Source organism: Scyliorhinus canicula, chromosome 5 (assembly GCF_902713615.1).
Source record: "Scyliorhinus canicula chromosome 5, sScyCan1.1, whole genome shotgun sequence".
NCBI lineage: Eukaryota > Metazoa > Chordata > Chondrichthyes > Carcharhiniformes > Scyliorhinidae > Scyliorhinus > Scyliorhinus canicula.
The window spans coordinates 221058266-221084673 of record NC_052150.1 but is presented as its reverse complement, the minus strand read 5'-3'; the positions used below and the strand labels follow the sequence as shown (position 1 = coordinate 221084673).

At 49.8% G+C, this 26408-nt stretch overlaps 1 protein-coding gene across 3 annotated transcripts in view; it reads left to right on the top strand.

Moving 5' to 3' along the window:
- Positions 1–24110, top strand: part of dlec1 (DLEC1 cilia and flagella associated protein) — a 191005-nt gene extending 166895 nt beyond the window's left edge. For all 3 annotated transcript variants that reach the window (XM_038798563.1, XM_038798564.1, XM_038798562.1), the window contains exons 37-40: positions 8803–8928; positions 11384–11537; positions 21800–21923; positions 23883–24110. In XM_038798563.1, the coding sequence (XP_038654491.1) occupies positions 8803–8928; positions 11384–11537; positions 21800–21923; positions 23883–24006 (528 nt within the window). In that variant the 3' untranslated portion in view covers positions 24007–24110. The remainder of the gene's footprint in view (positions 1–8802; positions 8929–11383; positions 11538–21799; positions 21924–23882) is intronic.
- The last annotated feature ends 2298 nt before the right edge of the window (positions 24111–26408 follow it).

Genomic DNA, 26408 nt, shown 5'->3' with positions numbered 1-26408 from the left:
CCACCGGATTTGCCGAATATTTCACCAGTGAGAACGGGAGCGAGGCCATCGCTAGTGCCTGCAACCCAGTCCCCCTACATGATTTCAACTCCATCCGTACCTAGGTGGCTTCCGGGTCCCCACACCAACCCAACACCTTCTCTGCATCAGGCTCGATAATAAAGGACTGTCCTTTGAATCCAGCAAGACTGAGGGAGACTGTCCCACCTATGGAAATTGGTCCTGACCCTTCCCACCAGGCTCGAGTAGTAAACTTACAGAACCGGGCCGAATCCCGAGCCTGAACCCCCAGATACCTGAACTGAGAACCTGCTAAACTGAACGGCAACACCCCCAGATTGACTCCCCTCCCAAAGGATGGACCGGGAAACAGTCACTTTTCTCCTGGTTCAATTTGTACCCTTAGAAATAGCCAAAGCACCTCAGCAGCGCCATTATTTTGCCAATGGGGGGAATCAGGTCTGCCACATACAGGGACACCCTATGCTCCGCCGCCCCTTCCCATTATCCTCCTTCACCTCCCATTATCCTCCTTCACCTATCTGAAACCCTCAGGGCAATGGCCAAAGGTTCTGTCGCCAATGCAAACCAGAGGGAGGACATAGGGCACCCCTGTCTCATTCCCCTGTTCAACTGAAAATTCCACAAGCTCATGTTATTTGTGTGGACACTAACCCGGTGCTCTATAAACAATCGTACCCCATGTTACAAATTTAGGCTCTGTCCAAACATTTCCAGTACCTATCCTATCAAAAGCCTTCTCGGCATCCAGTGCAACAATAACCTCCTGCTCCATCCTCTCCGCCGTGGGCAACACCACGTTTGCCGCACATTAGATAACAATCACCAACCCTTAACAAAACCCATCTGATTCTCCTCAAAGACCTTCAAAAACTCTGGCACCTCCCCAGGTGGCTCCGACCTATGGAGAATATTATATAGAACATCTCAAAGACCCCATTGAATTTATCCGGCAGGGACACCAACCTGCCACCCGAGTTTCTGAATAATCTCTCGGGTGGTTGACTGCCGCGTCTACTGGCGAAACAAGAGGTGACTGGCGTTCTCCCCATACTCGTACATTACCCCCTTCGAGGGGCATAGCTGGCGCACTGCCTTACCTATGAACAGTAAATCAAACTGCATTCTGCAGCTTCTTCCTGCTAGCCAGGAGCTCTGGAGCGGGATCACTCGAGTATCTACCATCAACCTCTAGGATCCCATCCACCAACCTTTGGTGTTCCTCCCTTCCCTTCCTGTCTATCTGTCCCTTATGCAAGATTATTTACACTCTCACCACAGCCTTCAGCGCCTCAAACAACCGAGGGCGAAACCTCCCCATTCTTATTAAACCCCCACGCACTCATCGATCACCCTTTAGATCCTCACACAAAGCCCAGATCTGATATCAGCCCCACATCCAAACTCCATGCCAATTGCTGAGCCGCTCCCTCTCCAATACCACACCTCCCAGATGTGGAGCGTGATCCGAAATAACTCGTGGAATATTCCGATTTCCTCACTCCCGGTAGCAGAGACCTTCCCATTATGAAGAAGTCAATCCATAAATACGCTCCCCCGGTGCAGAAACCGCCATGGATCCGCTCCTCCCATCTCCTTCATAAATGCGGTCAATGCCTTTGCTATCCCCGAAGGGGTCAACGACTTAGACTTAGACCGGTCTAACTTTGGATTCAAAAGACAGATCAAATTTCCCCCCCAAGATCAACTGGTGCTTGTCCAAGTCTGGTATGGCGGGCAACATCCTCCTTATAAATGCTATGTCATCCCAGTTTGGAATGTCCACATTTACCAACATCTCCCTTCCAATGTCCGTGTAACTATTTTGTATCTACCCCCCTGATCTGTTGCAACCTTCCCCATCTGAAACCAAACTCTTTTATTAATTAAAATTGTTACCCCACCAGGCTATCAAAGCCCGAGTGGAACACCTGACTCATCCAACCTTTCTGAAGCCTAATCTGATCCATCACCTGCAAAAGCTCCACATCGGCCCTCAAATTCTTCAAATGAGAGAAAACTCTAGCTCGCTTCACTGGGCCCCTCAAATCCCAAACATGCCACATGACCAATCTAATCAGGGATCTTTCACTCCCCCGCCTTCCCCTCAAGTCAGCTATTCCACCGTGAGGGATTGTCCCCCTCCCATTTTCCAGGCTCCTAATACTAGGGCCCACCCAAGGTGGCACCTAGACCCACCCATAGGATGAGACAAAGAAAATAAAACCTGGTCACCATCAGCAATGTACCCTGACCCTATCCCAGAAATCCCCCAACTACCTCCTCTCAAACTATTCTGTCTCACCCCCCCCCCCCACAAGCCAAGACCCCCCCCCCCCCCCCCCCCCCACAAGCCAAGACCCACATCAAATGAGTAACAGAAAAGAACCACAAGACCTGTCCCCCTCCCTCTGCAGAGGAATCAAACTGGAAAGTGACATCACAGGAAAGCTGTGATCTGATCGGCTGGTAGGGAATCTGCACTAAATTTAAAAATTAAATATTGTTAAACTAATTAAACATAATTAATGAATTACTTAATCATAATTTAGAGGGGTATCTAAGCCAGAGAGTACTGTATTCAGCATTTACATTTATAGTAGAAATCTAGTGCTAGTAAACATATAGTTAACAGTAACTTTTTAAAAATTTATTTATTTTTAAATTTAATTTACTAATTAGTTGATGCAATGTCAATTAGAGGGGTGCAGTGCTCTGACTGTGAGATGTGGCAGGTCCGGGAGGCTTCCAGCGTCCCAGATGGCTTCATCTGCAGAAAGTGTACCCAATTGGGGCTCCTCACAGACCGCATGGTTCGGTTGGAGCTGCAGTTGGATGCACTTAGGAACATGCAGGTGGTGGAAAGCGTCATAGATAGCAGTTATAGTGATGTGGTCACACCCAAGGTGCAGGCAGAGAGATGGGTGACCACCAGAAGGGACAGGCAGTCAGAGCAGGAATCATCTGTGGTTGTCCCCCTCTCGAACACTTTGGATACTGTCGGGGGGAGATAGCCTATTAGGGGAAAACAGCAGCAGCCAGAGCAGTGGCACCACGGCTGGCTCTGATGTTCAGCAGGGAGTGTCGAAGCGCAGAAGAGCAATAGTCATAGGGGGCTCTCTAGTCATGGGCACAGATAGGTGCTTCTGTGGACGTGGAAGAGACTCCAGGATGCTATGTTGCCTTCCTGGTGCCAGGGTCCAGGATGTCTCAGAATGGGTAGCGGGCAGCCTGAAGGGGGAGGGCAAACAGTCAGAGGTCATGGTACATATTGGTACTAACGACGTAGGCAGGAAGGGGCATGAGGTCCTGCAGCAGGAGTTCAGGGAGCTAAGCAGATAGTTAAAAGACAGGACCTCAAGGGCTGTAATCTCGGGATTACTCCCTGTGCCACGCGCCAGTGAGGCTAGTAATAGAAAGATAGAGCAGCTAAACATGTGGCTAAACAGCTGGTGTAGGAGGGAGGGTGTCAGTTATCTGGACCACTGGGAGCTCCTCCGGGGCATGTGTGACCTGTATAAGAAGGACAGGTTGCATCTGAACATATACTCCCTCAATACAAGATCATAAATTTCAATTAACGATATCTATATACAAAGAGGAAGAACATTACAACAGCCCCAAACAGTCTTGGCCCAACCACCATAAAAATCCCATTCAAACCCCCTCAGTTCAGCCCCAATAACTTTAACAGAAACCTTTGTTTCTCCGCCGTCTCGAAAAGATGACCTCTGGAATTCTGCATGACTCTGAGACTCGCCAGGTACACCACACCAAAACACACACCGTTCTTATACCGTACTGACTTCGCCCTGCTGGCCGTTTTGCCAACTCTGCCACAGAATCTTGGTATATAAGAATACTGCGTATGTCGCGATCTCTCGATCACATCTCTCCATTTTCTTTGGCCCATTTCAGGACCCTCTCCTTCATCCGATAACTATGAAAGCTCACTATCACTGCTCGAGGTGGCTTATTCGCCCGTGGCTTCACCCAGAGCGACTGGTGCGCCCTGTCCAGCTCAATGGGAGGAACCTGGTGCTCCTCCCCCAACATCTTTGCGAACATCGCACAAAGTACTCAGTTGGCTTCGGGCCCTCCACCCCCTCCTGCGACCCCATGATCCTGAGGTTCTGCCTCCTCAACCTTTGGAGAATAGAGATAGAGAAATACAGCACAGAACAGGCCCTTCGGCCCACGATGTTGTGCCGAAATTTTGTCCTAGGTTAATCATAGAATTTGGACACTAAGGGCAATTTATCATGGCCAATCCACCCAACCTTTGGAGAATAATAATCTTTAATGTAAGCCTACTTGTGACAATAAAGATGATTATTATTATTCTCCAAGCCCTTGACCTTAACCGTCAGGCCCTTGTTCCTGTCCTCCACCATCAGCAGCTCAGCTTCCAATGAGGCTACCTGGTCACTGCGTCACAACAGAGTCTCCTCCAGCACCTTCAGCACCTCACCATGATTCAGTACCGTCTCCGACGTCTTTCCCAATACCTCCTTTCTCAGGCCCAACATGTCCTCCACCAACCTTTTGGGGGTCTCCATCATCTCACTCCCTTACCTCTCGAAGTGCTTGCCCAATTGTCTCTCAAATTCGGTAGCCATTACCTCCATCAGCTTACACAGCTCAGCGACCGGCATGGAGTTTGGATGTGGGGCTGTTGGCAAATCTGAGGTTTAGTGTAAGCCGTAGGGACCGAGAAACACTCCGCTACACTCACCCAAAATAAGACCCTGCTTTTTTTGTGCATTAAATCGCACCCTTGATGTTTTTTCTATTAGAGCATCCTCTGAGAAATTTATTTGGGAGATGGCAACCATTTCTCTCTTTAAAGAGTTAATTACTGTTGGCTGTTGATCTTACTGGGTCTTTTTGTAGTTGTTATTTGTCCGTTTATTGAGGTGGGGAGTGATGTGATCATCAATTCACAAGACACGAGATTGGAAGTGAACAGTGGTTTTAATAATCTTACAACAGAGCCTGCCTGCGACGAGATGAACTGGCAGGCAGGCTCACGACTGCAAAGCTTTATACTTCCGGTTAGTGGGAGGAGCCATGGGTGGAGCCACGGATGGAGCCCTGTACAAACCCCTCATCTCCCCCTATGGGCAGAGCCGCGCAATGGCTCGTATACAGAGCCCACAAGGACACAATACATATACTGGAACACAGTGTGAATTAGTAGGTCTATAATTCACCACATTCACCCCCTGTAAAAAAATCAAGTCCAGCGGGGGTGATCGGTCTACAAATTGAGCCCATCCGGCGGCCGAGTCGTCCTTTGCGATCGGCGAAGCACCGGGGTTGCAGCCTCTTCTGGTGGCTGGGTGGTGGCGGTCGGTGAGGGTACCATGGCGGACTCCGGGGGTGATTCGGTCCGAGCTTCGTACCCGACTGGTTCGACTGGCGACGGGGAGCGCCAGAAACCCATCGGCACGGGGGCGCGGAGCACGGGCAATGAACTTGTAGGGGCGGGGGCGCAGGGCGCGGAGGGTTGTGCGGGGTGTAGTGTGAGAGGTACCTCGACGGTAGTAGTGGTGAGATTGGATCCTGCAGGCGCCAGGTCCCGGAGGGAAACAGTGTCCTGACAGCCGTCAGGGTATTCGATGAAAGCGTATTGGGGGTTGGAGTGGAGTAGGAGCACTCTTTCTACGAGTGGGTCAGTTTTGTGTGTCCGGACGTGCTTCCAGAGGAGAACCGGGCCTGGTGTCTTCAACCATGCTGGGAGCGAAACCCCCGTGGTAGTGCCCCTCGAAAAAACAAGTAGCCGTTCGTGAGGGGTCTGGTTGGTGGCTGTACATAGGAGGGACCAAATAGCATGGAGCGCGTCGGGGAGGACCTCCTGCCAATGGGAGGTCGGGAGATTCCTGGACCGGAGGGTCAGTAGGACGGTCTTCCAGACCGTCGCGTTCTCCCTCTCCACCTGCCCGTTCCCCCTCGGGTTGTAGCTGGTAGTCCTGCTCGAGGCGATGCCCTTGTTAAGCAGGTACTGACGCAGGTCGTCGCTCATAAAGGACGAACCCCTGTCACTGTGTACGTAGCTGGGGAACCCGAACAGGGTGAAGATACTGTGTAGGGCTCTGATGACTGTGTGGGAGGTCATATCGGGGCACGGGATAGCAAAGGGGAAGCGGGAGAACTCGTCGATGACGTTCAGGAAGTACACATTCCGATTGGTCGAGGGGAGTGGCCCTTTGAAATCGATGCTCGGGCGTTCAAAGGGCCGGGAGGCCTTTACCAGGTGGGCCCTGTCTGGTCTATAGAAGTGCGGTTTGCACTCCACACAGATCGGGCAGTCCCTGGTGATGGCTTTTACCTCCTCGGTGGAGAAAGGCAGATTTCGGGCTTTGATGTCGTGGGCGAGCCGGGTGACCCCCAGATGGCAGAGGTCATTGTCGATTGCTTTTAGGCGGTCGTCTTGCGCGCTGGCGCACGTGCCACGGGACAGGGCATCTGGGGGCTCGTTGAGCTTCCCCGGTCGATACATAATATCGTACTTGTAGGTGGAGAGTTCGATCCTCCACCGTAGGATCTTATCATTTTTAATTTTGCCTCTTTGTGAGTTGTCAAACATGAAGGCATGTGCCTCCAGTGTCGTATAGCTTCCACGATGGCTTATGCTTCCTTTTCGACCGAGGAGTGTCGAAGTTCCGAAGCGGAGAGGGTTCGGGAGAAAAAGGCGACTGGTCTCCCTGCCTGATTTAACGTGGCTGCTGGAGCTACCTCTGAGGCATCGCTCTCGACCTGGGAAGGGACGGATTCATCCACCGTCCCCATGACGGCTTTGGCAATGTCCTCCTTGATGCAGGTGAAGGCCTGGCGAGCCTCATCTGACAGAGGAGAGTGTGGCCTTAAATAGTGGGCGGGCTTTGTCCGCATACTGAGGGACGCACTGGGCATAATACGAGAAAAATCCCAGGCACCTTTTGAGGGCCCTGGCACAATGAGGGAGTTGTAAGAGGGGGCGCATACAGTCCGGGTCGGGGCCCAGGACTCCGTTTTCCACGACATAGCCGAGGATGGCTAGCCTGGTCGTGTGGAAAACGCATTTCTCCGTGTTATACGTGAGGTTGAGTTTCTGGGCAGTCTGGAGAAATCGATGGAGGTTAGCGTCGTGGTCCTGCTGATCATGGCCGCAGATGGTGACGTTGTCCAAGTACGGAAACGTGGCCCGCAGCCCGTACTGGTCCACCATTCGGTCCATTGCTCGTTGGAACCGAGACCCCATTCGTGACGCCAAAGGGAACCCGGAGGAAATGGAAGAGGCGGCCATCTGCCTCGAATGCCGTGTAGTGGCGATCCTCCGGGCGGATTGGGAGCTGGTGGTATGCAGACTTCAAATCCACTGTGGAGAAAATACGATACTGGGCGATCTGATTCACCATGTCTGCAATCCTGGGGAGGGGGTACGCATCAAGGAGCGTGAACCGATTAATGGTCTGGCTGTAGTCCATTACCATTCGGAATTTTCCCCCGGTCTTGATGACCACCACCTGAGCTCTCCAGGGGCTGTTACTGGCCTCTATGATCCCCTCACGTAGGAGCCTATGGACATCGGTTCTGATAAATACCCTGTCCTGCAGGCTGTATCGCCGGCTGCGAGTGGCTACGGGTTTGCAGTCCGGAGTGAGATTGGCAAAGAGTGGAGGGGGGTCGATTTTTAGCATCGCTAGACTGCAGATAGTGAGTGGAGGTAGGGGCCCACCGAAGCTGAGTGTGAGGCTTTTGAGGTTTCACTGGAAGTCGAGTCCCAGTAAGAGTGAGGCGCAGAGTTTGGGGAGTACGTATAGCTGGAAGTTCGAGTAGCTAGTGCCCCGAATCGTTAGGGTCGCGGCGGTGCGCCCTTGGAGGTGAACAGAGTGTGAGCCCGAAGCGAGGGAGATAGTTTGCCGTGCATGGAAGATAGGGAGCACGTACATCAGGGGTGGGCAAACTTTTCCGTGCAAGGGCCACATTCAGAAATTCACAATTTTAAAGGGCCGCATAGTATATTAAGTAAAATAATTACTTCACCCGGTTATGATTCTGGGCGCCTCATATAGAACATAGAACAGTACAGAACAGGCCCTTCGGCCCTCGATGTTGTGCCGAGCAATGATCACCCTACTCAAGTCAACGTATCCACCCTATACCAGTAAGTAACCCAAGAGCCCCCCCATTAACCTTAAAAAAAATATGACTTGATCTTGGTGGGCCGCATAAAGACCTTTGGCGGGCCGCATGCGGCCCGCGGCCCGTAGTTTGCCCACCCCTGACGTACATTCTGTAAGTTAGAGATAGCATCGTTTTATATAATAATCTTCTACTTAAGGAATGCAAACGAATCTTAATTAATAGTATAATAAATTTATGATTTTGATCGTTAACAAAGCTTTGTGTTCTTTATTCAACACTACGCATCTGAACCATCCAGGTAAAGCAGAATAGAGAATACAACACTTTGGACACTAAGGGGCAATTTAGCACGGCCAATTCACCCCTAACCTGCACATCTTTGGACTGGGTGGAAACCGGAGCACCCGGAGGAAACCCCCGCAGACACGGGGGGAACGTGCAGAACTTCAATTGAAACGTCTTCCGCCTAGGGCTCTTCCAATAACGCATTTTAAGCGCCCTGGAGTGGTGAAGTGTGCCTTTCCTTTCTTTCCTTGCATGTGAATTGCTGTGTACTTTGTATTTTGAGAGTGAGTTTCGCTACAGTACACAGATACATTAACAGGTGCTCGGTACTGCAGGTGGCTGATGTTTCCAGGCCTGTCTTTGCAGGTCACCATTGCATTTTGCACTTCCGTGGAGTTATTGAAATCCCAGGAGATTTATTTTCAGAGGAGACAACTGAAGCAAGAGTATAACCAGGACCTTGTGATTGAGTACAACAACAAATCTACACAGGTAAGGTGAGGGGGATTCCTGCACAGATCCTTTTCAAAACCTTTTGAGTCGTGTTCTCTATCCTCTTGTTAGGGTCTCTAAAATTAAAAGCATAATTCTGTTGGTATTCTCAGAGAGGTTGAGATGACAGAGCTGCATTATTGCCCCTGCTACAGTTACTCAATCACATTTTGAAAAACCCTCTGGTGTTTGGCAGATTACGAAAGAGTAATAAATGTTGGGGGTTGGTGATTAATGCAGTAAAGGAGCTACTTACAGAGTCCCTCCCCCCCCCCCCCCCCCCAACACCCTTTCCTCTGGCCACTATCTCAGGCTAAACCAAATTGTTGGCAGCCTTCGCACATGGCCAGTTGTGACAAAAAATGATAATGAACTCCCTCCAGTTGCTGAGAGTGGAGTTAGTCAGGGGAGAGGGCGTAACGGTTAGCTCAATGTTTACTGCACAAAAGAACATAGAACATAGAACAGTACAGCACAGAACAGGCCCTTCGGCCCTCGATGTTGTGCCGAGCAATGATCACCCTACTCAAACCCACGTTTGAAGCTGGGGCTTGTCTCTGTATTTCAGTGTTTTGGCAGAAGGGAGTGAGACCCAGTAGTATTTGGTGTGGTCCGGCCAGATCTGGTGATGAATGGTGTTATGTTCGAGATATGCTCACGTGTACACCACTTGGGACTGATTAAGCAAAGATGGGGAAAGACGGGATGAGGTTTTGCAGGGAGCAGGGTGTCCCTACCTTGGATGTCTGGTTCCCCTGCAAAAACTGGTCAAACAGCTCTGGAAGTACCATGATGACTGGAAGGCCTAAACCCAGGCCCAGAAAGTTTAAATGTGCAGATGTAAAAGCCCTGTTGACAGTACTTTACTGCTGCAAACAGAAAGAATTAGGGTTCGAAAGGGTGGGACTATGCAAGGAAATAGAGATGACCTTGCCAATGGATAATACCTTGTCAGTGACTCCGAGAACGGGAATAAAGTAGCCATGGGAGATGGAAAAGTTGAATAGATGACCCTGAATATTAACTTGGAAAGATATGGGTGTTCCTTCACTGTCGCTGAGTCAAAATCCTGGAACTCCCTCCCTAACAGCACTGTGCGTATACCTACACCACATGGATTGCAGCGGATCGACAAGGTGGCTCACCACCACCTTCTGAAGGCAACTAGGGATAGGCAACAAATGCTGGCCAAGCCATTGAAGTCCATAGCCTGTGAATATTTTTTTTAAAAACAGATTTTGGGTGGTAGGAGAGATGTAGGATGGACCAAAGGACAACAAAAGTCAAGGGAAGTTGAGATGGAGATTAAAATTAATAAGGAGATGGAATTACCCACAAGGGTTACTTGTGAAAATGGACCTCAAAAAATCCTTCAGAATCCAAAGGGACCATGGTTAGTTACATTGTTCAGAGGCCTTCCACTGATCTTTTTTTAACTACTCCCACTGAAATTGGGTGAAGGTTATGTTTTTCCCCTGTGAGTTAGTCTGTTAGACTATTTCTCTGTGAACAATATATCTCAAAAAGTAATGGACCGATTCAATGGAACTTCAATGTACAAGTTCCATCAGATGTCGGGGCTGTTTAGCACAGGGCTAAATCGCTGGCTTTGAAAGCAGACCAAGGCAGGCCAGCAGGACGGTTCAATTCCTGTACCAGCCTCCCCGAACAGGCGCCGGAATGTGGCGACTAGGGGCTTTTCACAGTAACTTCATTTGAAGCCTACTCGTGACAATAAGCGATTTTCATTTTTCATCGACCCAGGGAAGGTTTTGGCGAAGCTCAGGATCCATTAACACTGGGAAAAAGGGCGAATTGACATTCTCTTTTGGAATATTGTGGGTTATTTTATTTTGAATGTTGTTGATTGTTTTAGGATGCTATGGATTGTCTCAGGTGCTGTGGTGCAATTTGTCGAAATCTGAGCAGAGTTTTCAAAGCAGGTTGTTGAGAGTTGGATTGGACTACAACCTCCTCAATGAGATCAAAGCTTTCCTTTTACAGCTTAGTGAAGTTCCAGAGCATCAGCCAGACAGGGGAAAGACTCGAGGAAGAGCTGCGTAATTATAACATTGAATTAATACAGTGTAGTGGAGGTGTATACTCTACTGAGTATTCTCGTCACTTGACTTTAAATTAAGTAGTTGTAACTGAATTGTCTATTTAATTTTCATTTGAATATGCCCCTGGTATTTGAATCCTTTTCCACAGTGATCAATTCATCTGAAGGATATTGAGGAGCTCAATTTAGATCGCATCAAAATCCTCCCTTTTGAAACCCAACTTTCTTACCAACTCCTCAGATCTGGTATCATCCAAATGTTCGTGACTGGTTTGGGAAAGAAATAAATAAATGCAGATTTGCAATGTTTTTATTTTGTTACTTGAAATACTGCAATCTATTTTGTGAAGTATTAAGAGGATTGTGATTGAAAACCTGGATTCCTCCTTGCAGCGTATTCCTCTCCAAGCTTTCCTTGCCCTGCCGTTCTTCGAGCTCTCCACCAATAACGTCGATTTCGGTACCTGCTTGGTTGGACAAACCAGGAGAACAGAGATCTTCCTTCTGAACAAGACAGGGTCAAAGAGCTACTGGTCAGCAGTCTTCGGTGAGTCTTGAAACCCCTCACTCGCTGGGGCAACGATAGCACAGTGTACTTTACAAACGTATGGACCAGGCACAGTGCTTTGTGTCGCGTGTCACCCCAGCCTCCGTCACATTAGAGAAGTGGCGCACTGGTTAGCACTGCTGCATCACAGCGCTGAGGACCTGGGTTCGATCCCGGCCCTGGGTCACTGTCCGTGTGGAATTTGCACATTCTCCCCCTCTCTGCGTGGGTCTCACTCCCACATAAACGATATGCAGGGTAGGTGGATTAGCCACGCTAAATTGCCCCTTAACTGGGAAAAAGAATTGGGTACTCTAAATTTATTTTTTAAAAATTAGTGGGGAGATGACCTTTATATCATACATCAAAGACTTCAACGCTAATTGCAAAGACCATAATTTCAGTCTTTGGTCCCTGTACCAATGTAGGGTTGTGTCAGGTGGATCAGATCCAAGAGTAGCAGGAGCGATATCCATAATACGCATACAGACTCTAGGCACCAGAGGTCTAAAGGGTCCATTCACATCGGGATTTTCTTATTGCTTTAATTTACCAGAAGCAGCACAGTGGCTCTCGTCTGAAGAGGACTCGAAACGTGAACTCTGTTTCTGTCTCCACAGAGGCTGCCAGACCTGCTGCGTTTCTCCAGCATTTTCTGTTTCTATTTCAGTGACTCTCCTTACAGATGGCCAATCACAACCTCCTTTTTATAAACCCGGTCCCAAGATATGGGCGTCACCTGCAAACCGGTCCCGGTATTGCCCTGAACCAACTGGTGGTGAATCGCCCTCTTGAACACAACTCAATGGGGCTTGTGACTCCATTCCCGAGGGAAGTTACGAGCCAAACTGGGAGCTGGGGGTCACCTGTCGGTCAGAGCAGGCAAGGATAGCAGATTCCCTTCCCGAAGGGTCATTCGTCAATCAGATGGGTTTTTACCAGAACCTGTAGTTTTTTTAGTTGCCATTTTATTTTTAATTAATAAAAATTTAAATAATTTAATTTTTAACTTTCCCAGCTGCTTAGATTGGATTGGATTGGATTTGGTTATTGTCACGTGTACCGAAGTACAGTGAAAAGTATTTTTCTGCGAGCAGCTCAACAGATCATCAAGTACATGGGAAGAAGGGCAGCGAGGTGGCGCAGTGGGTTAACCCTGTTGCCTCACGGCGCTGAGGTCCCAGGTTCGATCCCGGCTCTGGGTCACTGTCCGTGTGGGGTTTGCACATTCTCCCCGTGGGGTTTCGCCCCCCCAAAGATGTGCAGGGTAGGTGGATTGGCCAGGCTAAATTGCTCCTTAATTGGAAAAAATGAATTGGGTACTCTAAATTTATATTTTTAAAAAGTACATGGGAAGAAAAGGGAATAAAAGAAAATACATAATAGGCAACACAAGGTGTACAAAGTAACTACATAAGCACCGGCATTGGATGAAGCATACAGGGTGTAGTGTTAATGAGGTCAGTCCATAAGAGGGTCATTTAGGAGTCTGGTAACAGTGGGGAAGAAGCTGTTTTTGAGTCTGTTCGTGCGTGTTCTCAGACTTCTGTATCTCCTGCCCGATGGAAGAAGTTGGAAGAGTGAGTAAGCCGGGTGGGAGAGATCCTTGATTATGCTGCCCGTTTTCCCCAGGCAGTGGGAGGTGTAGATGGAGTCCATGGATGGTTAGTGTGATGGACTGGGCGGTGTTCACAACTTTCTGAAGTTTCTTGCGGTCCTGGGCCGAGCAGTTGCCATACCAGGCTGTGCTGCAGCCAGATAGGATGCTTCCTATGCCAAATTTCCTTAGTTTCCTGAGGAAGTATAGGCGCTGTTGTGCTTTCTTGGTGGTAGCGTAGACGTGGGTGGACCAGGGCAGATTTTTGCTGCAATGGGATTGCTGCAATTTGGAACATGCGGGAATTTTACATGTACCCCTGCCCACCACACAGAGCGGTGGATTGCAGACAATGTGCCATAGAATTGGGCATCATGCCAATGGCAGAATTTCTGGTGCTGACCCACCATGGCGCACCATCTGCTGCAATTCTACCATTAGCAGTGGGAGGCGTCAGGTGACTCACCCGTTCATCGACCAACTGACCCACCCATCCATGGGCCTGTTGATCCCCTAAAGTGTCCAATTAGTTGCCATTTAAGGGCCTCCTCTGGCCATCGCTGGGATCTAACCCAGAGTGGAGAAGGCTTGTGTCCAGCTTGCCATCTACAAGATGGGGGGGTGCCACCTTTTCAGGTGCCCAGTGCCCATTAGAGGCCTCGCCCTCAAGGTATTCTCCCAAACCCCATATTTGCCCTCCCCCTCTATCCTTTCCACTGCAGCCTCCCGATGCTCCTTGCTGAGGCCTGCGAGCCTGACCTTTGCATGGGTTTTTCCAGAACTGGGCAGCACAGTGGCACAGTGGTTAGCACTGCTGCCTCACAGCGCCAGGAACCCAGGTTCAATTTCCACCTTTGGTCATTTTGGTCATTATCTGTGTGGAGTCTGTACGTTCTCCCTGTGTCTGCGTGGGTTTCCTCTGGGTGCTCCGGTTTCCTCCCACAGTCCAAAGACGTGCAGGTTATGTGGATTGACCATGATAAATTGCCCTTAGTGACCAAAAAGGGTAGGAGGGGTTATTGGGTTACAGGGATAGGGTGGAAGTGAGGGCTTAAGTGGGTCGGGGCAGACTCGATGGGCCGAATGGCCTCCTTCTGCCCTGTATGTTCTCTGCTCTGTACTCTGTGGTGGTGTGGGCGCTGATGTGGTCACCTGCGACTCAGGGAGCATGTTGTCCTCTCCTTTGTCACCTCTTAGTGGATCCAGTGAGGGGACGGATCCTTCTGGGATGGGGGTTGAGGTGAGGTTCGCTGATGGGAGGGTGGGTGGCGTAGGGGTGAACGAGGTAACCGGGGGCGGGGGGGGGAGCGGTATCTGGTTGGGGGTTGTGGGTGGGGACCCGGCGGGTGCCAGGTCCCGGAGGGAGACTGTGTCCTGTTGCACGTCGGGGTGTGCCATGTAGGCGTTCTGGGGGTCTGCATGGAGGAGGTGGACTTACTCGACCAAGGGATCCGATTTATGGCTCCGCACATTCTTTCGGAGGAGGATGGGTCCAGGAACTGTCAACCATGTTGGGAGCGAGACCCCAGAGGTGGGCTTCCTAGGGAAGGCAGACACATGTTCTTGAGGGGTCTCATTAGTAGCGGTGCACAGGAGCGACCAGATGGAGTGGGGCGCATCGGGGGGGACCTCCTGCCAGCGGGAGGCCGGGAGATTTCTAGACCGAAGGGCCAGCAGGACGGCCTTCCAGACCGTCCCGTTCTCCCTCTCCACCTGCCCGTTTCCCTCGGGGTTGTAGCTGGTCATCCTGCTCGAGGCACTGCCCTTGCTGAGCAGGAACTGACGCAGCTCATCGCTCATGAAGGAGGATCCCCGATCGCTGTGGATGTAGGTGGGGAAACCGAACAGGGTGAAGATGCTGTGCAAGGCCTTGATGACCGTGGCAGAAGTCACGTCGGGGCATGGGATAGCGAAAGGGAACCGGGAGTACTCATCAATTACATTGAGGAAGTACACGTTGCGGTCGGTGGAGGGGAGGGGCCCTTTGAAGTCCATGCTGAGGCGCTCAAAGGGCTGGGAAGCTTTCACCAAGTGTGCTCTATCTGGCCAGTAGAAGTGCGGCTTGCACTCTGCGCAGACTTGGCAGTATCTGGTTACGGTCCTGACCTCAGTGGAGTAGGGCAGGTTGCAGGCCTTGTCAAAATGGAAGAACCGGGTGACCCCCCAGGTGGCAGAGGTCATTGTGGAGAGCCCAGAGTCGGTCCACTTGTGCGCTGGAACATGTACCGCGGGATAGGGCACCTGGGGGTTCATTGAGCTTCCCCGGGCGGTACAAGATCTCATAGTTACAGGTGGAGAGCTCGATCCCCTACCTCAAGATCTTGTGATTTTTGATCTTGCCCCGCTGCATATTGTTAAACATCAAGGCAACCGACCGTTGGTCAGTGAGGAGAGTGAATCTCCTGCCGGCCAGGTAATGCCGCCAATGTCGCACAGCTTCCACAATGGCTTGGGCCTCCTTTTCGACAGAGGAGTGCCGAATTTCGGAGGCATGGAGGGTGCGGGAAAAGAAAGCTACGGGTCTGCCTGCCTGGTTGAGGCTGTCGGCCAGAGCTACGTCTGATCCATCGCTCTCCACCTGAACGGGGAGGGTCTCATCGACTGCGTGCATCACGGCCTTGGCGATGTCCGCCTTGATGTGGTTGGAGGCCCGGCGGGCCTCAGCCATCAGGGGAAAAACTGTGGACTTGATGAGTGGGCAGGCCTTGTCCTCATAATTAGGGACCCACTGGCCGTAATATGAGAAAAGCCGCAGGCATCATTTCAGGGACTGGGGGCAGTGGGGGAGAGGGAGTTCCAGGAGGGGGGGGCGCATGCGGTCGGGGTCGGGCCCTAGGACTCCATTTTCCATTACGTAACCAAGGATGGCTAAGCGGTTGGTGCGGAACACGCATTTCTCCTTATTGTAGGTGAGGTTAAGGAGTCTGGCGGTATGGAGGAATTTTTGGAAGTTTGCGTCGTGCTCCTGCTGATCATGGCCGCAGATGGTGATATTATCTAGGTACGGGAAGGTGGCCCGCAGCCTGTACTGGTCAACCATTCGGCCCATCTCTCGCTGGAAGACCGAGACCCCATTGGTGACTCCGAAGGGAACTCTTAAGGAAATGATAGAGGCAGCCATCTGCTTCGAACGCAGTGTATTGGCGGTCCTCCGGGCGGATGAGGAGCTGGCGGTAGGCGGACTTCAAGTCTACTGTGGAGAAGACTCGATGAGAAAAGCCCCAGGCATAATTTCAGGGACTTGGGGCAGTGGGGGAGAGGGAGTTCCAGGAGGGGGCGCATGCGGTCGGGGTCTGGGTGTGCTAGTGCAGGAGTCACAGAAGGTTGATTTACAAGTGCAACAGGTGATTAAGAAGGCAAATGGAATTTTGTCCTTCATTGCTAGAGGTATGGAGTTTAAGACTAGGGAGGTTATGCTGCAATTGTATAACGTGTTAGTGCGGCCACACCTGGAGTACTGTGTTCAGTTTTGGTCTCCTTACTTGAGAAAGGACGTACTGGTGCTGGAGGGTGCGCAGAGGAGATTCATTAGGTTTAATCCCAGAGCTGAAGGGGTTGGATTACGAGGAGAGTTTAGTAGACTGGGACTGTACTCGTTGGAATTTAGAAGGATGAGGGGGATCTTATAGAAACATTTAAAATTATGAAGGGAATAGATAAGATAGATGCGGGCAGGTTGTTTCCACTGGCGGGTGAAAGCAGAACTAGGGGACATAGCCTCAAAATAAGGGAAAGTAGATTTAGGACTGAGTTTAGGAGGAACTTCTTCACCCAAAGGGTTGTGAATCTATGGAATTCCTTGCCCAGTGAAGCAGTTGAGGCTCCTTCATTAAATGTTTTTAAGGTAAAGATAGATAGTTTTTCGAAGAATAAAGGGATTAAGGGTTATGGTGTTCGGGCCGGAAAGTGGAGCTGAGTCCACAAAAGATCAGCCATGATCTCATTGAATGGCGGAGCAGGCCCGAGGGGCCAGATGGCCTACTCCTGCTCCTAGTTCTTATGTTCTTATGATACTGCGCAATCTGATTGACCGTGTCAGATGTGCGTGGGAGGGGGTACGCGTTGATCTATGTGTACCGGTTGATGGTCTGACTGTAGTCAATGTCCATCCTGTGCTTCTCCCCAGTCTTCACTACCACCACTTGAGCTCTCCAGGGACTGTTACTGGCCTCAATGATCCCCTCCCGCAGAAGCCGTTGGACCTCCGACCTGATGAAGATCCTGTCCTGGGCACTGTACCATCTGCTCCTAGTGGCGATGGGCTTGCAGTCCGGGGTGAGGTTTGCAAAAAGTGAAGGTGTATCGACCTTAAGGGTCGTGAGGCCACAGACGGTGAGGGGGGGGGGGGGGGGGGCAGGGCCCGTCGAATTTTATAGTAAGGCTTTGGAGGTGGCATTGAAAATCAAGAGGGTCGCGACACAGTACCCCCGGATCTGCACGGAATGGGATCCGGAGGCCAGGAAGATTTTCTGGGTGACGGGGGGGGGGGGGGGGGGGAACGGGAGGGAGCAGCGCCTTACCATAGCAGGGTGGATGAAACTCTCTGTGCTCCCGGAATCAAAGAGGCAGGTCGTCTCGTGCCCGTTGATCTTTACCTTTTATCTTGTTCAAGGAACAGGGGCTGCGTGTTTTTGATATGTATGTCCCTGTCAGGCAGGGAAGAGATGGTCGAGTGAGGGAACCATGGTTGACAAGAGAGGTGAATGTCTTGTTAAGAGGAAGAAGGAGACTTATGTAAGGCTGAGGAAACAAGGTTCAGACAGGGCGCTGGAGGGATACAAGATAGCCAAGAGGGAACTGAAGAAAGGGATTAGGAGAGCTAAGAGAGGGCATGAAAAATCTTTGGCGGGTAGGATCAAGGAAAACTCCAAGGCCTTTTACACATATGTGAGAAATATGAGAATGACTAGAGCGAGGGTAGGTCCGATCAAGGACAGTAGCGGGAGATTGTGTATTGAGTCTGAAGAGAAAGGAGAGGTCTCGAACAAGTATTTTTCTTCAGTATTTACAAACGAGAGGGGCCATATTGTTGGAGAGGACAGTGTGAAACAGACTGGTAAGCTCGAGAGATACTTGTTAGGAAGGAAGATGTGTTGCGCGTTTTGAAAAACTTGAGGATAGACAAGTCCCCCGGGCCTGACGGGATATATCCAAGGATTCTATGGGAAGCAAGAAATGAAATTGCAGAGCCGTTGGCAATGATCTTTTCGTCCTCGCTGTCAACAGGGGTGGTACCAGGGGATTGGTGAGTGGCGAATGTCGTGCCCCTGTTCAAAAAAGGGAATAGGGATAACCCTGGGAATTACAGGCCAGTTAGTCTTACTTCGGTGGTAGGCAAAGTAATGGAAAGGGTACTGAGGGATAGGATTTCTGAGCATCTGGAAACACACTGCTTGATTAGGGTTAGTCAGCACGGATTTGTGAGGGGTAGGTCTTGCCTTACAACTCTTATTGACTTCTTTGAGGAGGTGACCAAGCATGTGGATGAAGGTATAGCAGTGGATGTAGTGTACATGGATTTTAGTAAGGCATTTAATAAGGTTCCCCATGGTAGGCTTATGCAGAAAGTAAGGAGGCATGGGATAGTGGGAAATTTGGCCAGTTGGATAACGAACTGGCTAACCGATAGAAGTCAGAGAGTGGTGGTGGATGGCAAATATTCAGCCTGGAGCCCAGTTACCAGTGGCGTACCGCAGGGATCAGTTCTGGGTCCTCTGCTGCTTGTGATTTTCATTAATGACTTGGATGAGGGAGTTGAAGGGTGGGTCAGTAAATTTGCAGATGATACGAAGATTGGTGGAGTTGTGGATAGTGAGGAGGGCTGTTGTCGGCTTCAAAGAGACATAGATAGGATTCAGAGCTGGGCTGAGAAGTGGCAGATGGAGTTTAACCCTAACAAGTGTGAGGTTGTCCATTTTGGAAGGACAAATATGAATGCGGAATACAAGGTTAACGGTAGGGTTCTTGGCAATATGGAGGAGCAGAGAGATCTTGGGGTCCATGTTCATAGGTCTTTGAAAGTTGCCACTCAAGTGGATAGAGCTGTGAAGAAGGCCTATGGTGTGCTAGCGTTCATTAGCAGAGGGATTGAATTTAAGAGCCGTGAGGTGATGATGCAGCTGTACAAAACCTTGGTCAGGCCACATTTGGAGTACTGTGTGCAGTTCTGGTCACCTCATTTTAGGAAGGATGTGGAAGCTTTGGAAAAAGTGCAAAGGAGATTTACCAGGATGTTGCCTGGAATGGAGAGTAGGTCTTATGAGGAAAGGTTGAGGGTGCTAGGTCTTTTCTCATCAGAACGGAGAAGGATGAGGGGCGACTTGATAGAGGTTTCTAAGATGATTAGGGGAATAGATAGAGTAGACAGTCAGAGACTTTTTCCCCGGGTGGAACAAACCATTACAAGGGGACATAAATTTAAGTTTAATGGTGGAAGATATAGTGGGGATGTCAGAGGTAGGTTCTTTACCCAGAGAGTAGTGGGGGCATGGAATGCACTGCCTGTGGAAGTAGTTGAGTCGGAAACGTTAGGGACCTTCAAGCGGCTATTGGATAGGTACATGGATTAGGGTAGAATAATGGAGTGTAGATTAATTTATTTTAAGGGCAGCACGGTAGCATTGTGGATAGCACAATTGCTTCACAGCTCCAGGGATCCAAGTCCAATTTCGACTTGGGTCACTCTCTGTGTGGAGTCTGCACATCCTCCCCGTGAGTGCGTGGGTTTCCTCCGGGTGCTCCGGTTTCCTCCCACAGTCCAAAGATGTGCAGGTTGGGTGGATTGGCCATGATAAATTGCCCTTAGTGTCCAAAATTCGATGATTAACCGAGGACAAAAGTTCGGCACAACATCGTGGGCCGAAGGGCCTGTTCAGTGCTGTATTTCTCTATTTCTATTTCTATTTACCGTCATCGTAGCGGTCGCGAGGTTGCGGGGCTGCGACTGATCAAGGGTGATGGAGGCGGGCTGCGGAAGATGTTGGGAGGTCCCGGGTTGATTAGTGGTGGCAGAGGTATCAGCGGGCAGCGAACGGCCAGACGAGCAGGGGTCCTGAGGTGCGGTCCAAAATGGCACCAAAGATGGCGGCGTCCACGGTCCGCACGTGGCTTGTGGTGGAGAAGATGGCGGCGCCCCTGGATCACACGTGGGGGGTGTAGCAATGCCAGGCCTGGAAACAGCGGTGAGTGACCGGGTCTGGCAAACGGAAAAAAAGTGGCTCTTCTTCCCGCACCCGTTGCAGGTCGCGCTCCGCGCCGGGCAGCGCTGCCTGGGATGTTTGCTCTGGCCACCAAAATAACATTTGGGCCCTCCGGAGTTGGCTGGCTGAAGCACTGCGTAGGCTTGCACTGTGCTCGAGTCAGCAGCTGGTGGAGCCCACGAGGGTGCCGCGCGGTCGGAGGTGTAGACCTCCAGATTACGGGAGGCCACTTCTACGGGGGCTTTTCACAGTAACTTCATTGAAGCCTACTCGTGACAATAAGCGATTTTCATTTTCATTTCTAGGGAATTAGCGAGCTGCACAGTCTCTGCAAGATCAAGCATACCCCCTTCCAATACTCGCTGGCGAACGTATGTAGACTTAATGCCCGTGACATAAGCATTTCTGATTAGTAGTTCGGTGTGTTGGACTGCCGAAACTGCCTGGCAGTCACAGTTCCTACCGAATATCCGTAGAGCCTGCAAGAAATCGTCCAGAGTCTCCCCGGGGCGAGTTGTCGTCTCGTGGCCAGGAGGTGCCTGGCGTACACTTAATTCACCGACTTAATGTACTGTCCCTTTAGTAGCGTCATCACTTCTGTGTTGGTGGGCGCATCCCGGATGTGGGGAAAACTTGAGGGCTCACCCGTGAGTAGAGGACTTGGAGCTTCTGTGGGTCCGAGAGTTCTTCAGTGGCTGCTCTGAGGGAGCCTTCAAAGCAGGCTAGCCAGTGCTCGAAGGTGGACATGGTATTGGCTGCATGAGGGCTCAGCTCCAGGCGGTCAGGCTTGATTAAGATGTTCATCTTTTAAAATCTTGTGCAATAAATTGATGTACCGTCAATTACCACAAGATGAGAATGGTGAAACAATCGAGGCTTTATTGCACAAGCTGTTGTGCCTCCTGCAGCTGGGAGCAGAATGGGAGCAGCGCAGGAGAGCGTACACTTTGATACATCGCCTGCTGGGAGGAGCCAGCAGGCTGGGATTTACTGTGATACCTGTAATACAGTGGCAGTACCGTAATACATGTAGTGTGTTACCTGTGGTGTTTACCACACACCCCAAAGATGTACAGGTTAGGTGGGTTGGCCACTGTAAATTTCCCCTTAATTGGAAAAAAAAAATTGGGTACTCTGTATTAAAAAAATTGCTACCTCACAGCTCCAGGATCAATTCTGGCCTTAAGTGACTGTCTGTGCGGAGTCTGCACATTCTCCCCGTGTCTGTGTGGGTTTCCTCTGGGTGCTCCGGTTTCTTCCCACAGTCCAAAGATGTGCAGATTAGGTGGATTGGCCATGCTAAATTGCCCTTTGGTCCCAAAAAAATGGTTAGGAGGGGTTATTGGGTTACGGGGATAGGGTGGAAGTGGGTCGGTGCAGACTCGATGGGCCGAATGGCCTCTTGCTGCACTGTACGTTCTGTGTATCGCATCAGTCAATGTTGAACTGCTATCATCTCTCTACAGCTTCGAATGAAAATCAGGAGGACTACGGTGTGTTTCAAATTTGCCCCATGCATGGGATCCTGGAGGCGCACTCCATCTATTTATCAATAAGCCGAGTAGCAATACAGATCAACTTCACCGCCAGGTAACCACCGTGGGGCTCTGGAACCGATGTTACACTGAACTGAGATGTCAGGCTGCCCTCATCTGTAATGAGAGATACTGATATAATAATGGAGTGGTTATGTTACTGATGGAGTAATACAGAGAGGGTGGGTTCAGATCCCACCATGAGTTGTTTAAGGACGTGAATTCAGTTCTTAGAGTCAGCAAGGCTAGTTGCTGTCACGACAAGTAACTACGCAACTGATGGATTGTTCCAAAAATCCAATTAATGTCCTATGAGGGAAGAAAACCCTGCCAGCCTCACCACCCATTTACACCCCTCGAATACCACATTAAAGTAATTAACTCTTAACGACTCTCTGAGATGTCTGCTATGACAACCTGGGCTGGTCAATTGCCGCTCCACTTGACCCGGAGTTGCATCACAACTGAAATTAATAAACAATTCTGCGAAAATACCCAAGGTCTTTGGCTCTTAGCTGCCCAGTAACTACACTCACCCAGGTTTGTAAATTTAAATACAATTAACTTTGATTACCAAGAATAATTAAATATGCAGCAAATATAGCTGGTTAACTATGATCTAATTCCTAACCCCTCCCCTCTTTTACTTGTCCCCACCCTCTATACATACACACACACACACACACGACAGACAAACAAACACAAAGGGAAACAAAGGGGTGAAAAAATAAGAATCAAAGTAAAAGGGTAAGAGTCTTTGTTTCAGATGGGCATCTTCCTGTACACTTTTCTGTAATCCTTTAATCCAGGCCTACAGTTGGAGGTTTTTGTTTTCAATCTGTAATGGTTTTCAATGTAGATTCATCCAAATTCTCTGCAAATTCGGAAACCAGCAGATGTACATCTTGTCTATGGTACACCAAAAGAGAAAATGCTGGAAAATCTCAGCAGGACTGGCAGCGTCTGCAAGGGGAGAGAAAAGAGCGAACGTTTCGAGTCCAGATGACCCTTTGTCAAAGCTAAAAGGCACAGAAAGTGGGAGATATTTATACTGTGGGGTGGGGGATGAAAGACGAGTCACAGCCACAGAACCAGGGGAAAAGAGTTCCGCTGGCAGTCCCCAGAGAGAACAAAAGGTGTGAAATGCCAAACAGCAGAGAAACTAAAATCAACGGGTAAACTGTGACAGATGTAGATGTGGAGGGGGGGGGGGACATGGGTGGGAGAGAGGTCAAATGAGAAATGGGGGGGGGGGGGGAAACAAAGGGGGAAAAGGGTAAGGAAATGGGGGATAAGATGGGGGGGATATAGTATACTGTATATAATACACGCTGCTGTACATTAGTGATGGAAGGAGTGAATGTTTAAGGTGGTAGTTGGGGTGCTGGCCATGGGGGACACAGAGATGATAATGCCATTGAATGCCAAGAGAAGATTACATAATTCTGTGATGTTTCATAGAATTTACAGTGCAGAAGGAGGCCATTCGGCCCATCGCGTCCGCACCGGCTCTTGGAAAGAGCACCCTACCCAAGGTCAACACCTCCACGCCATCCCCATAATCCAGTAACTCCACTAAACACAAAGGGCAATTTAGCCTGGCCAATCCACCTAACCTGCATATCTTTGGACTGTGGGAGGAAACCGGAGCACCCGGGGGAAACCCACACAGACACGGGGAGAACGTGCAGACTCTGCACGGACAGTGACCCAAGCCAGGAATCGAACCTGGGTCCTGGGGCTGTGAAGCAATTGTGCTAACCACTGTGCTACCGTGCTGCCCACAGTAATTCTGTGATGAAGGGAATGGTGAGGGGAAGTGGTTTGAGTGTCCCAAGAGACAGTCGGGTGAGTTTGGAGAGAGAAGTGGTTGAAGGATGGGGGTGAGAAACTGGAGTTAATATCAGAACAAGGAACGGCCTCTTCCGGCCCAACATCTTTATCTGCTGCTAGAAGGGTTTTTCAAAGCCCAATGCCGATGAACTAACTTTAGTTTTCTTTTCCTTAACCACAGAGACGATCAAATATATCATTCAAACATCATCATCAAAGGAATACTGGGAGAGAGACCTGTGAAATTCTCACTGCAGGGAAGAGGATCACTGGATGAAAAATACGAAGCTATGTTCAACCAATAGTCTCAGTGCCTCCATCTTATTAACCAACCCGTCAATTTAAACAATTTATTGTACCATCTTCATAAACTCTTAACATATTAAATATTCTTTTCTATTAAGTCTAACATTTCTGGTGACGGAGACTAATCACAGAGTCGTACAGGGCAGAAATGGCCCTTTGGCCCATCGAATCTGCACGGACAATAACTACCCCTAATCTCACGCTAATCCCATTTACCAGCACTTGTTCCAGATCCTTGAATGTGATGGGGTTTCACGTTCTCACCCAAGTGCTTTTTAAAGGCTGTGAGGTTTCCAGCCACCACTACCTCCCCAGGTCGTGCTTTCCAGATTCTCAACACCCTCTTGAGTGAAAAATGTTTTTCTCAGATCCCCTCAGAATCTCTTGGACCTCACCCTGCGACTATTCCCCTTCTGATTGATCCCTCAACCAAGGAGAACAGCTGCTTCCTGTTCAAAAGCAAATTACTGCGGATGCTGGAATCTGAAACGGAAGAGAAAATGCTGGAAAATCTCAGCAGGTCTGGCAGCTTCTATAGGGAGAGAAAAGAGCTAACGTTTCGAGTCCAATGGCTCTTTGTTAAAGCAAGCTATGCTTCCTGTTTACCCTGTCCAATCTCCTCATAATCTTACACACTTCAATCACATCCCCTCGGCCTTCTCTGCTCTAAAGAAAACAATCCAAGCCTATCCAGTCTCTCCTTATAGCTTAGATGTTCCATCCCAGGAAACATCCTGGTGAACTTGTACCCCCTCCTGGGCAATCACCTTCCTATAGTGACCAGAACTGCACACAGTACTCCAGCTATGGCATAGCTAACATTCTGTACAGCTCCAACATAACCTCCTTGCTCTTATATTCTATTCCACGACTGAAACAGGAAAACATCCCATATGGGCCGGCACGGTGGCACAGTGGTTAGCACTGCTGCCTCACAGCTCCAGGGACCCGGGTTTGATTCCGGCCTTGGGTGACTGTGTGGGGTTTGCACTTTTTCCCCATGTGTACGTGGGTTTCCTCCGGGTGCTCCGGTTTCCTCCACAGTCCAAAGATGTGCAGGTTAGGTGGACTGGCCATGCTTAATTGCTTCTTAGTGTCCAAAGGTTAGATGGGGTTACGGGGATAGGGTGGAGGTGTGGGCTTAAGTAGGGAGTTCTTTCAAGGGCCGGTGCTGACTCGATGGGCCGAATGGCCTCCTTCTGCCTTCTTAACTACCCTATTCACCTGCTGTGCTGCCTGCAGGGATCTGTGAACAAATACCCCAAGATCCATCTGTTCCTTTGAGCTTCCTTGTGTCCTGCCATTCATTAAATACTTCCTTATCCTGTTTCTTCTTCCAAACTGCATCACCTCACATTAATCAGGGTTAAATACCATCTGCCACTGCTCTGCCCATCTGACCAACCCCTCGATATCTTCCCTGTTAACCATCCTACCAATCTTGGTGTCACCTGCAAACTTACTTATCATTCCCCCGCGTTCCCATCTATAACATTTATATATGCACAATGGGCAGCACGGTGGCACAGTGGTTAGTGCTGAAGCCTCACGGCGCCGAGGTCCTAGGTTCGATCCCGGCTCTGGGTCACAGTCCGTGTGGAGTTTGCACATTCTCTTCCTGTTTGCGTGGGTTTCGCCCCCATAACCCAAAAATGTGCGGTTTAGGTGGATTGGCCACGCTAAATTGCCCCTTAATTGGGAAGAAAAACAAATTGAGGGCTCTAAATTTACTGGAAAAAAAAATTTATATTTGCAGAACAAACAATAAGGGAGCTGTGGTGAATGTAATATATGTTAATATATATGTTAATTCACACTGTTGTAAGCGCAGTAGCGCTGTCCTACCACTAGGGGGAGTAGCACTGGGAGCACTTAGGAACTTGTACTGTGCTGCACCCTTGGTTCCGCCCACCACTCCTCCCCCTAGTGCAGCTGTATAAGTACCCGTGTCCAGAGTCAGCCTGGGTCACTACGAGTTCATCAACAGGTCACAGGCTGGCTCTGAAGTAAGTCGATTAAAGCCGAGATTCACATCGGAAACACGTGTCTGGTGAATTGATGGTTCCATCAATTTAATCGACTTAAGAACAGTAAAGATCGATCATGGAATCGGCCCTCAAGCCTGGACACCTGGAACTCAACCCACAGGATGCAGAGGCTAAAGAAATCTTCTCCCACTGGATCCGGTGCTTCAAGGCCTACCTGGCCGAAGCGAGCACAGCCGAAACTACAGAGGATCAGAAGCTAAGTCTACTGCATGTGAGTTTGAGCCACAGAATCTCGACGCAACTAAACCCGGCCAGTTCATATACTGCGGCGCTAGCAGTTCTCGAAAAAATGTATGTAAGGGCCATTAATGAAGTTTATGCTCGCCATGTGTTCACGACTCGCCGTCAGCGGC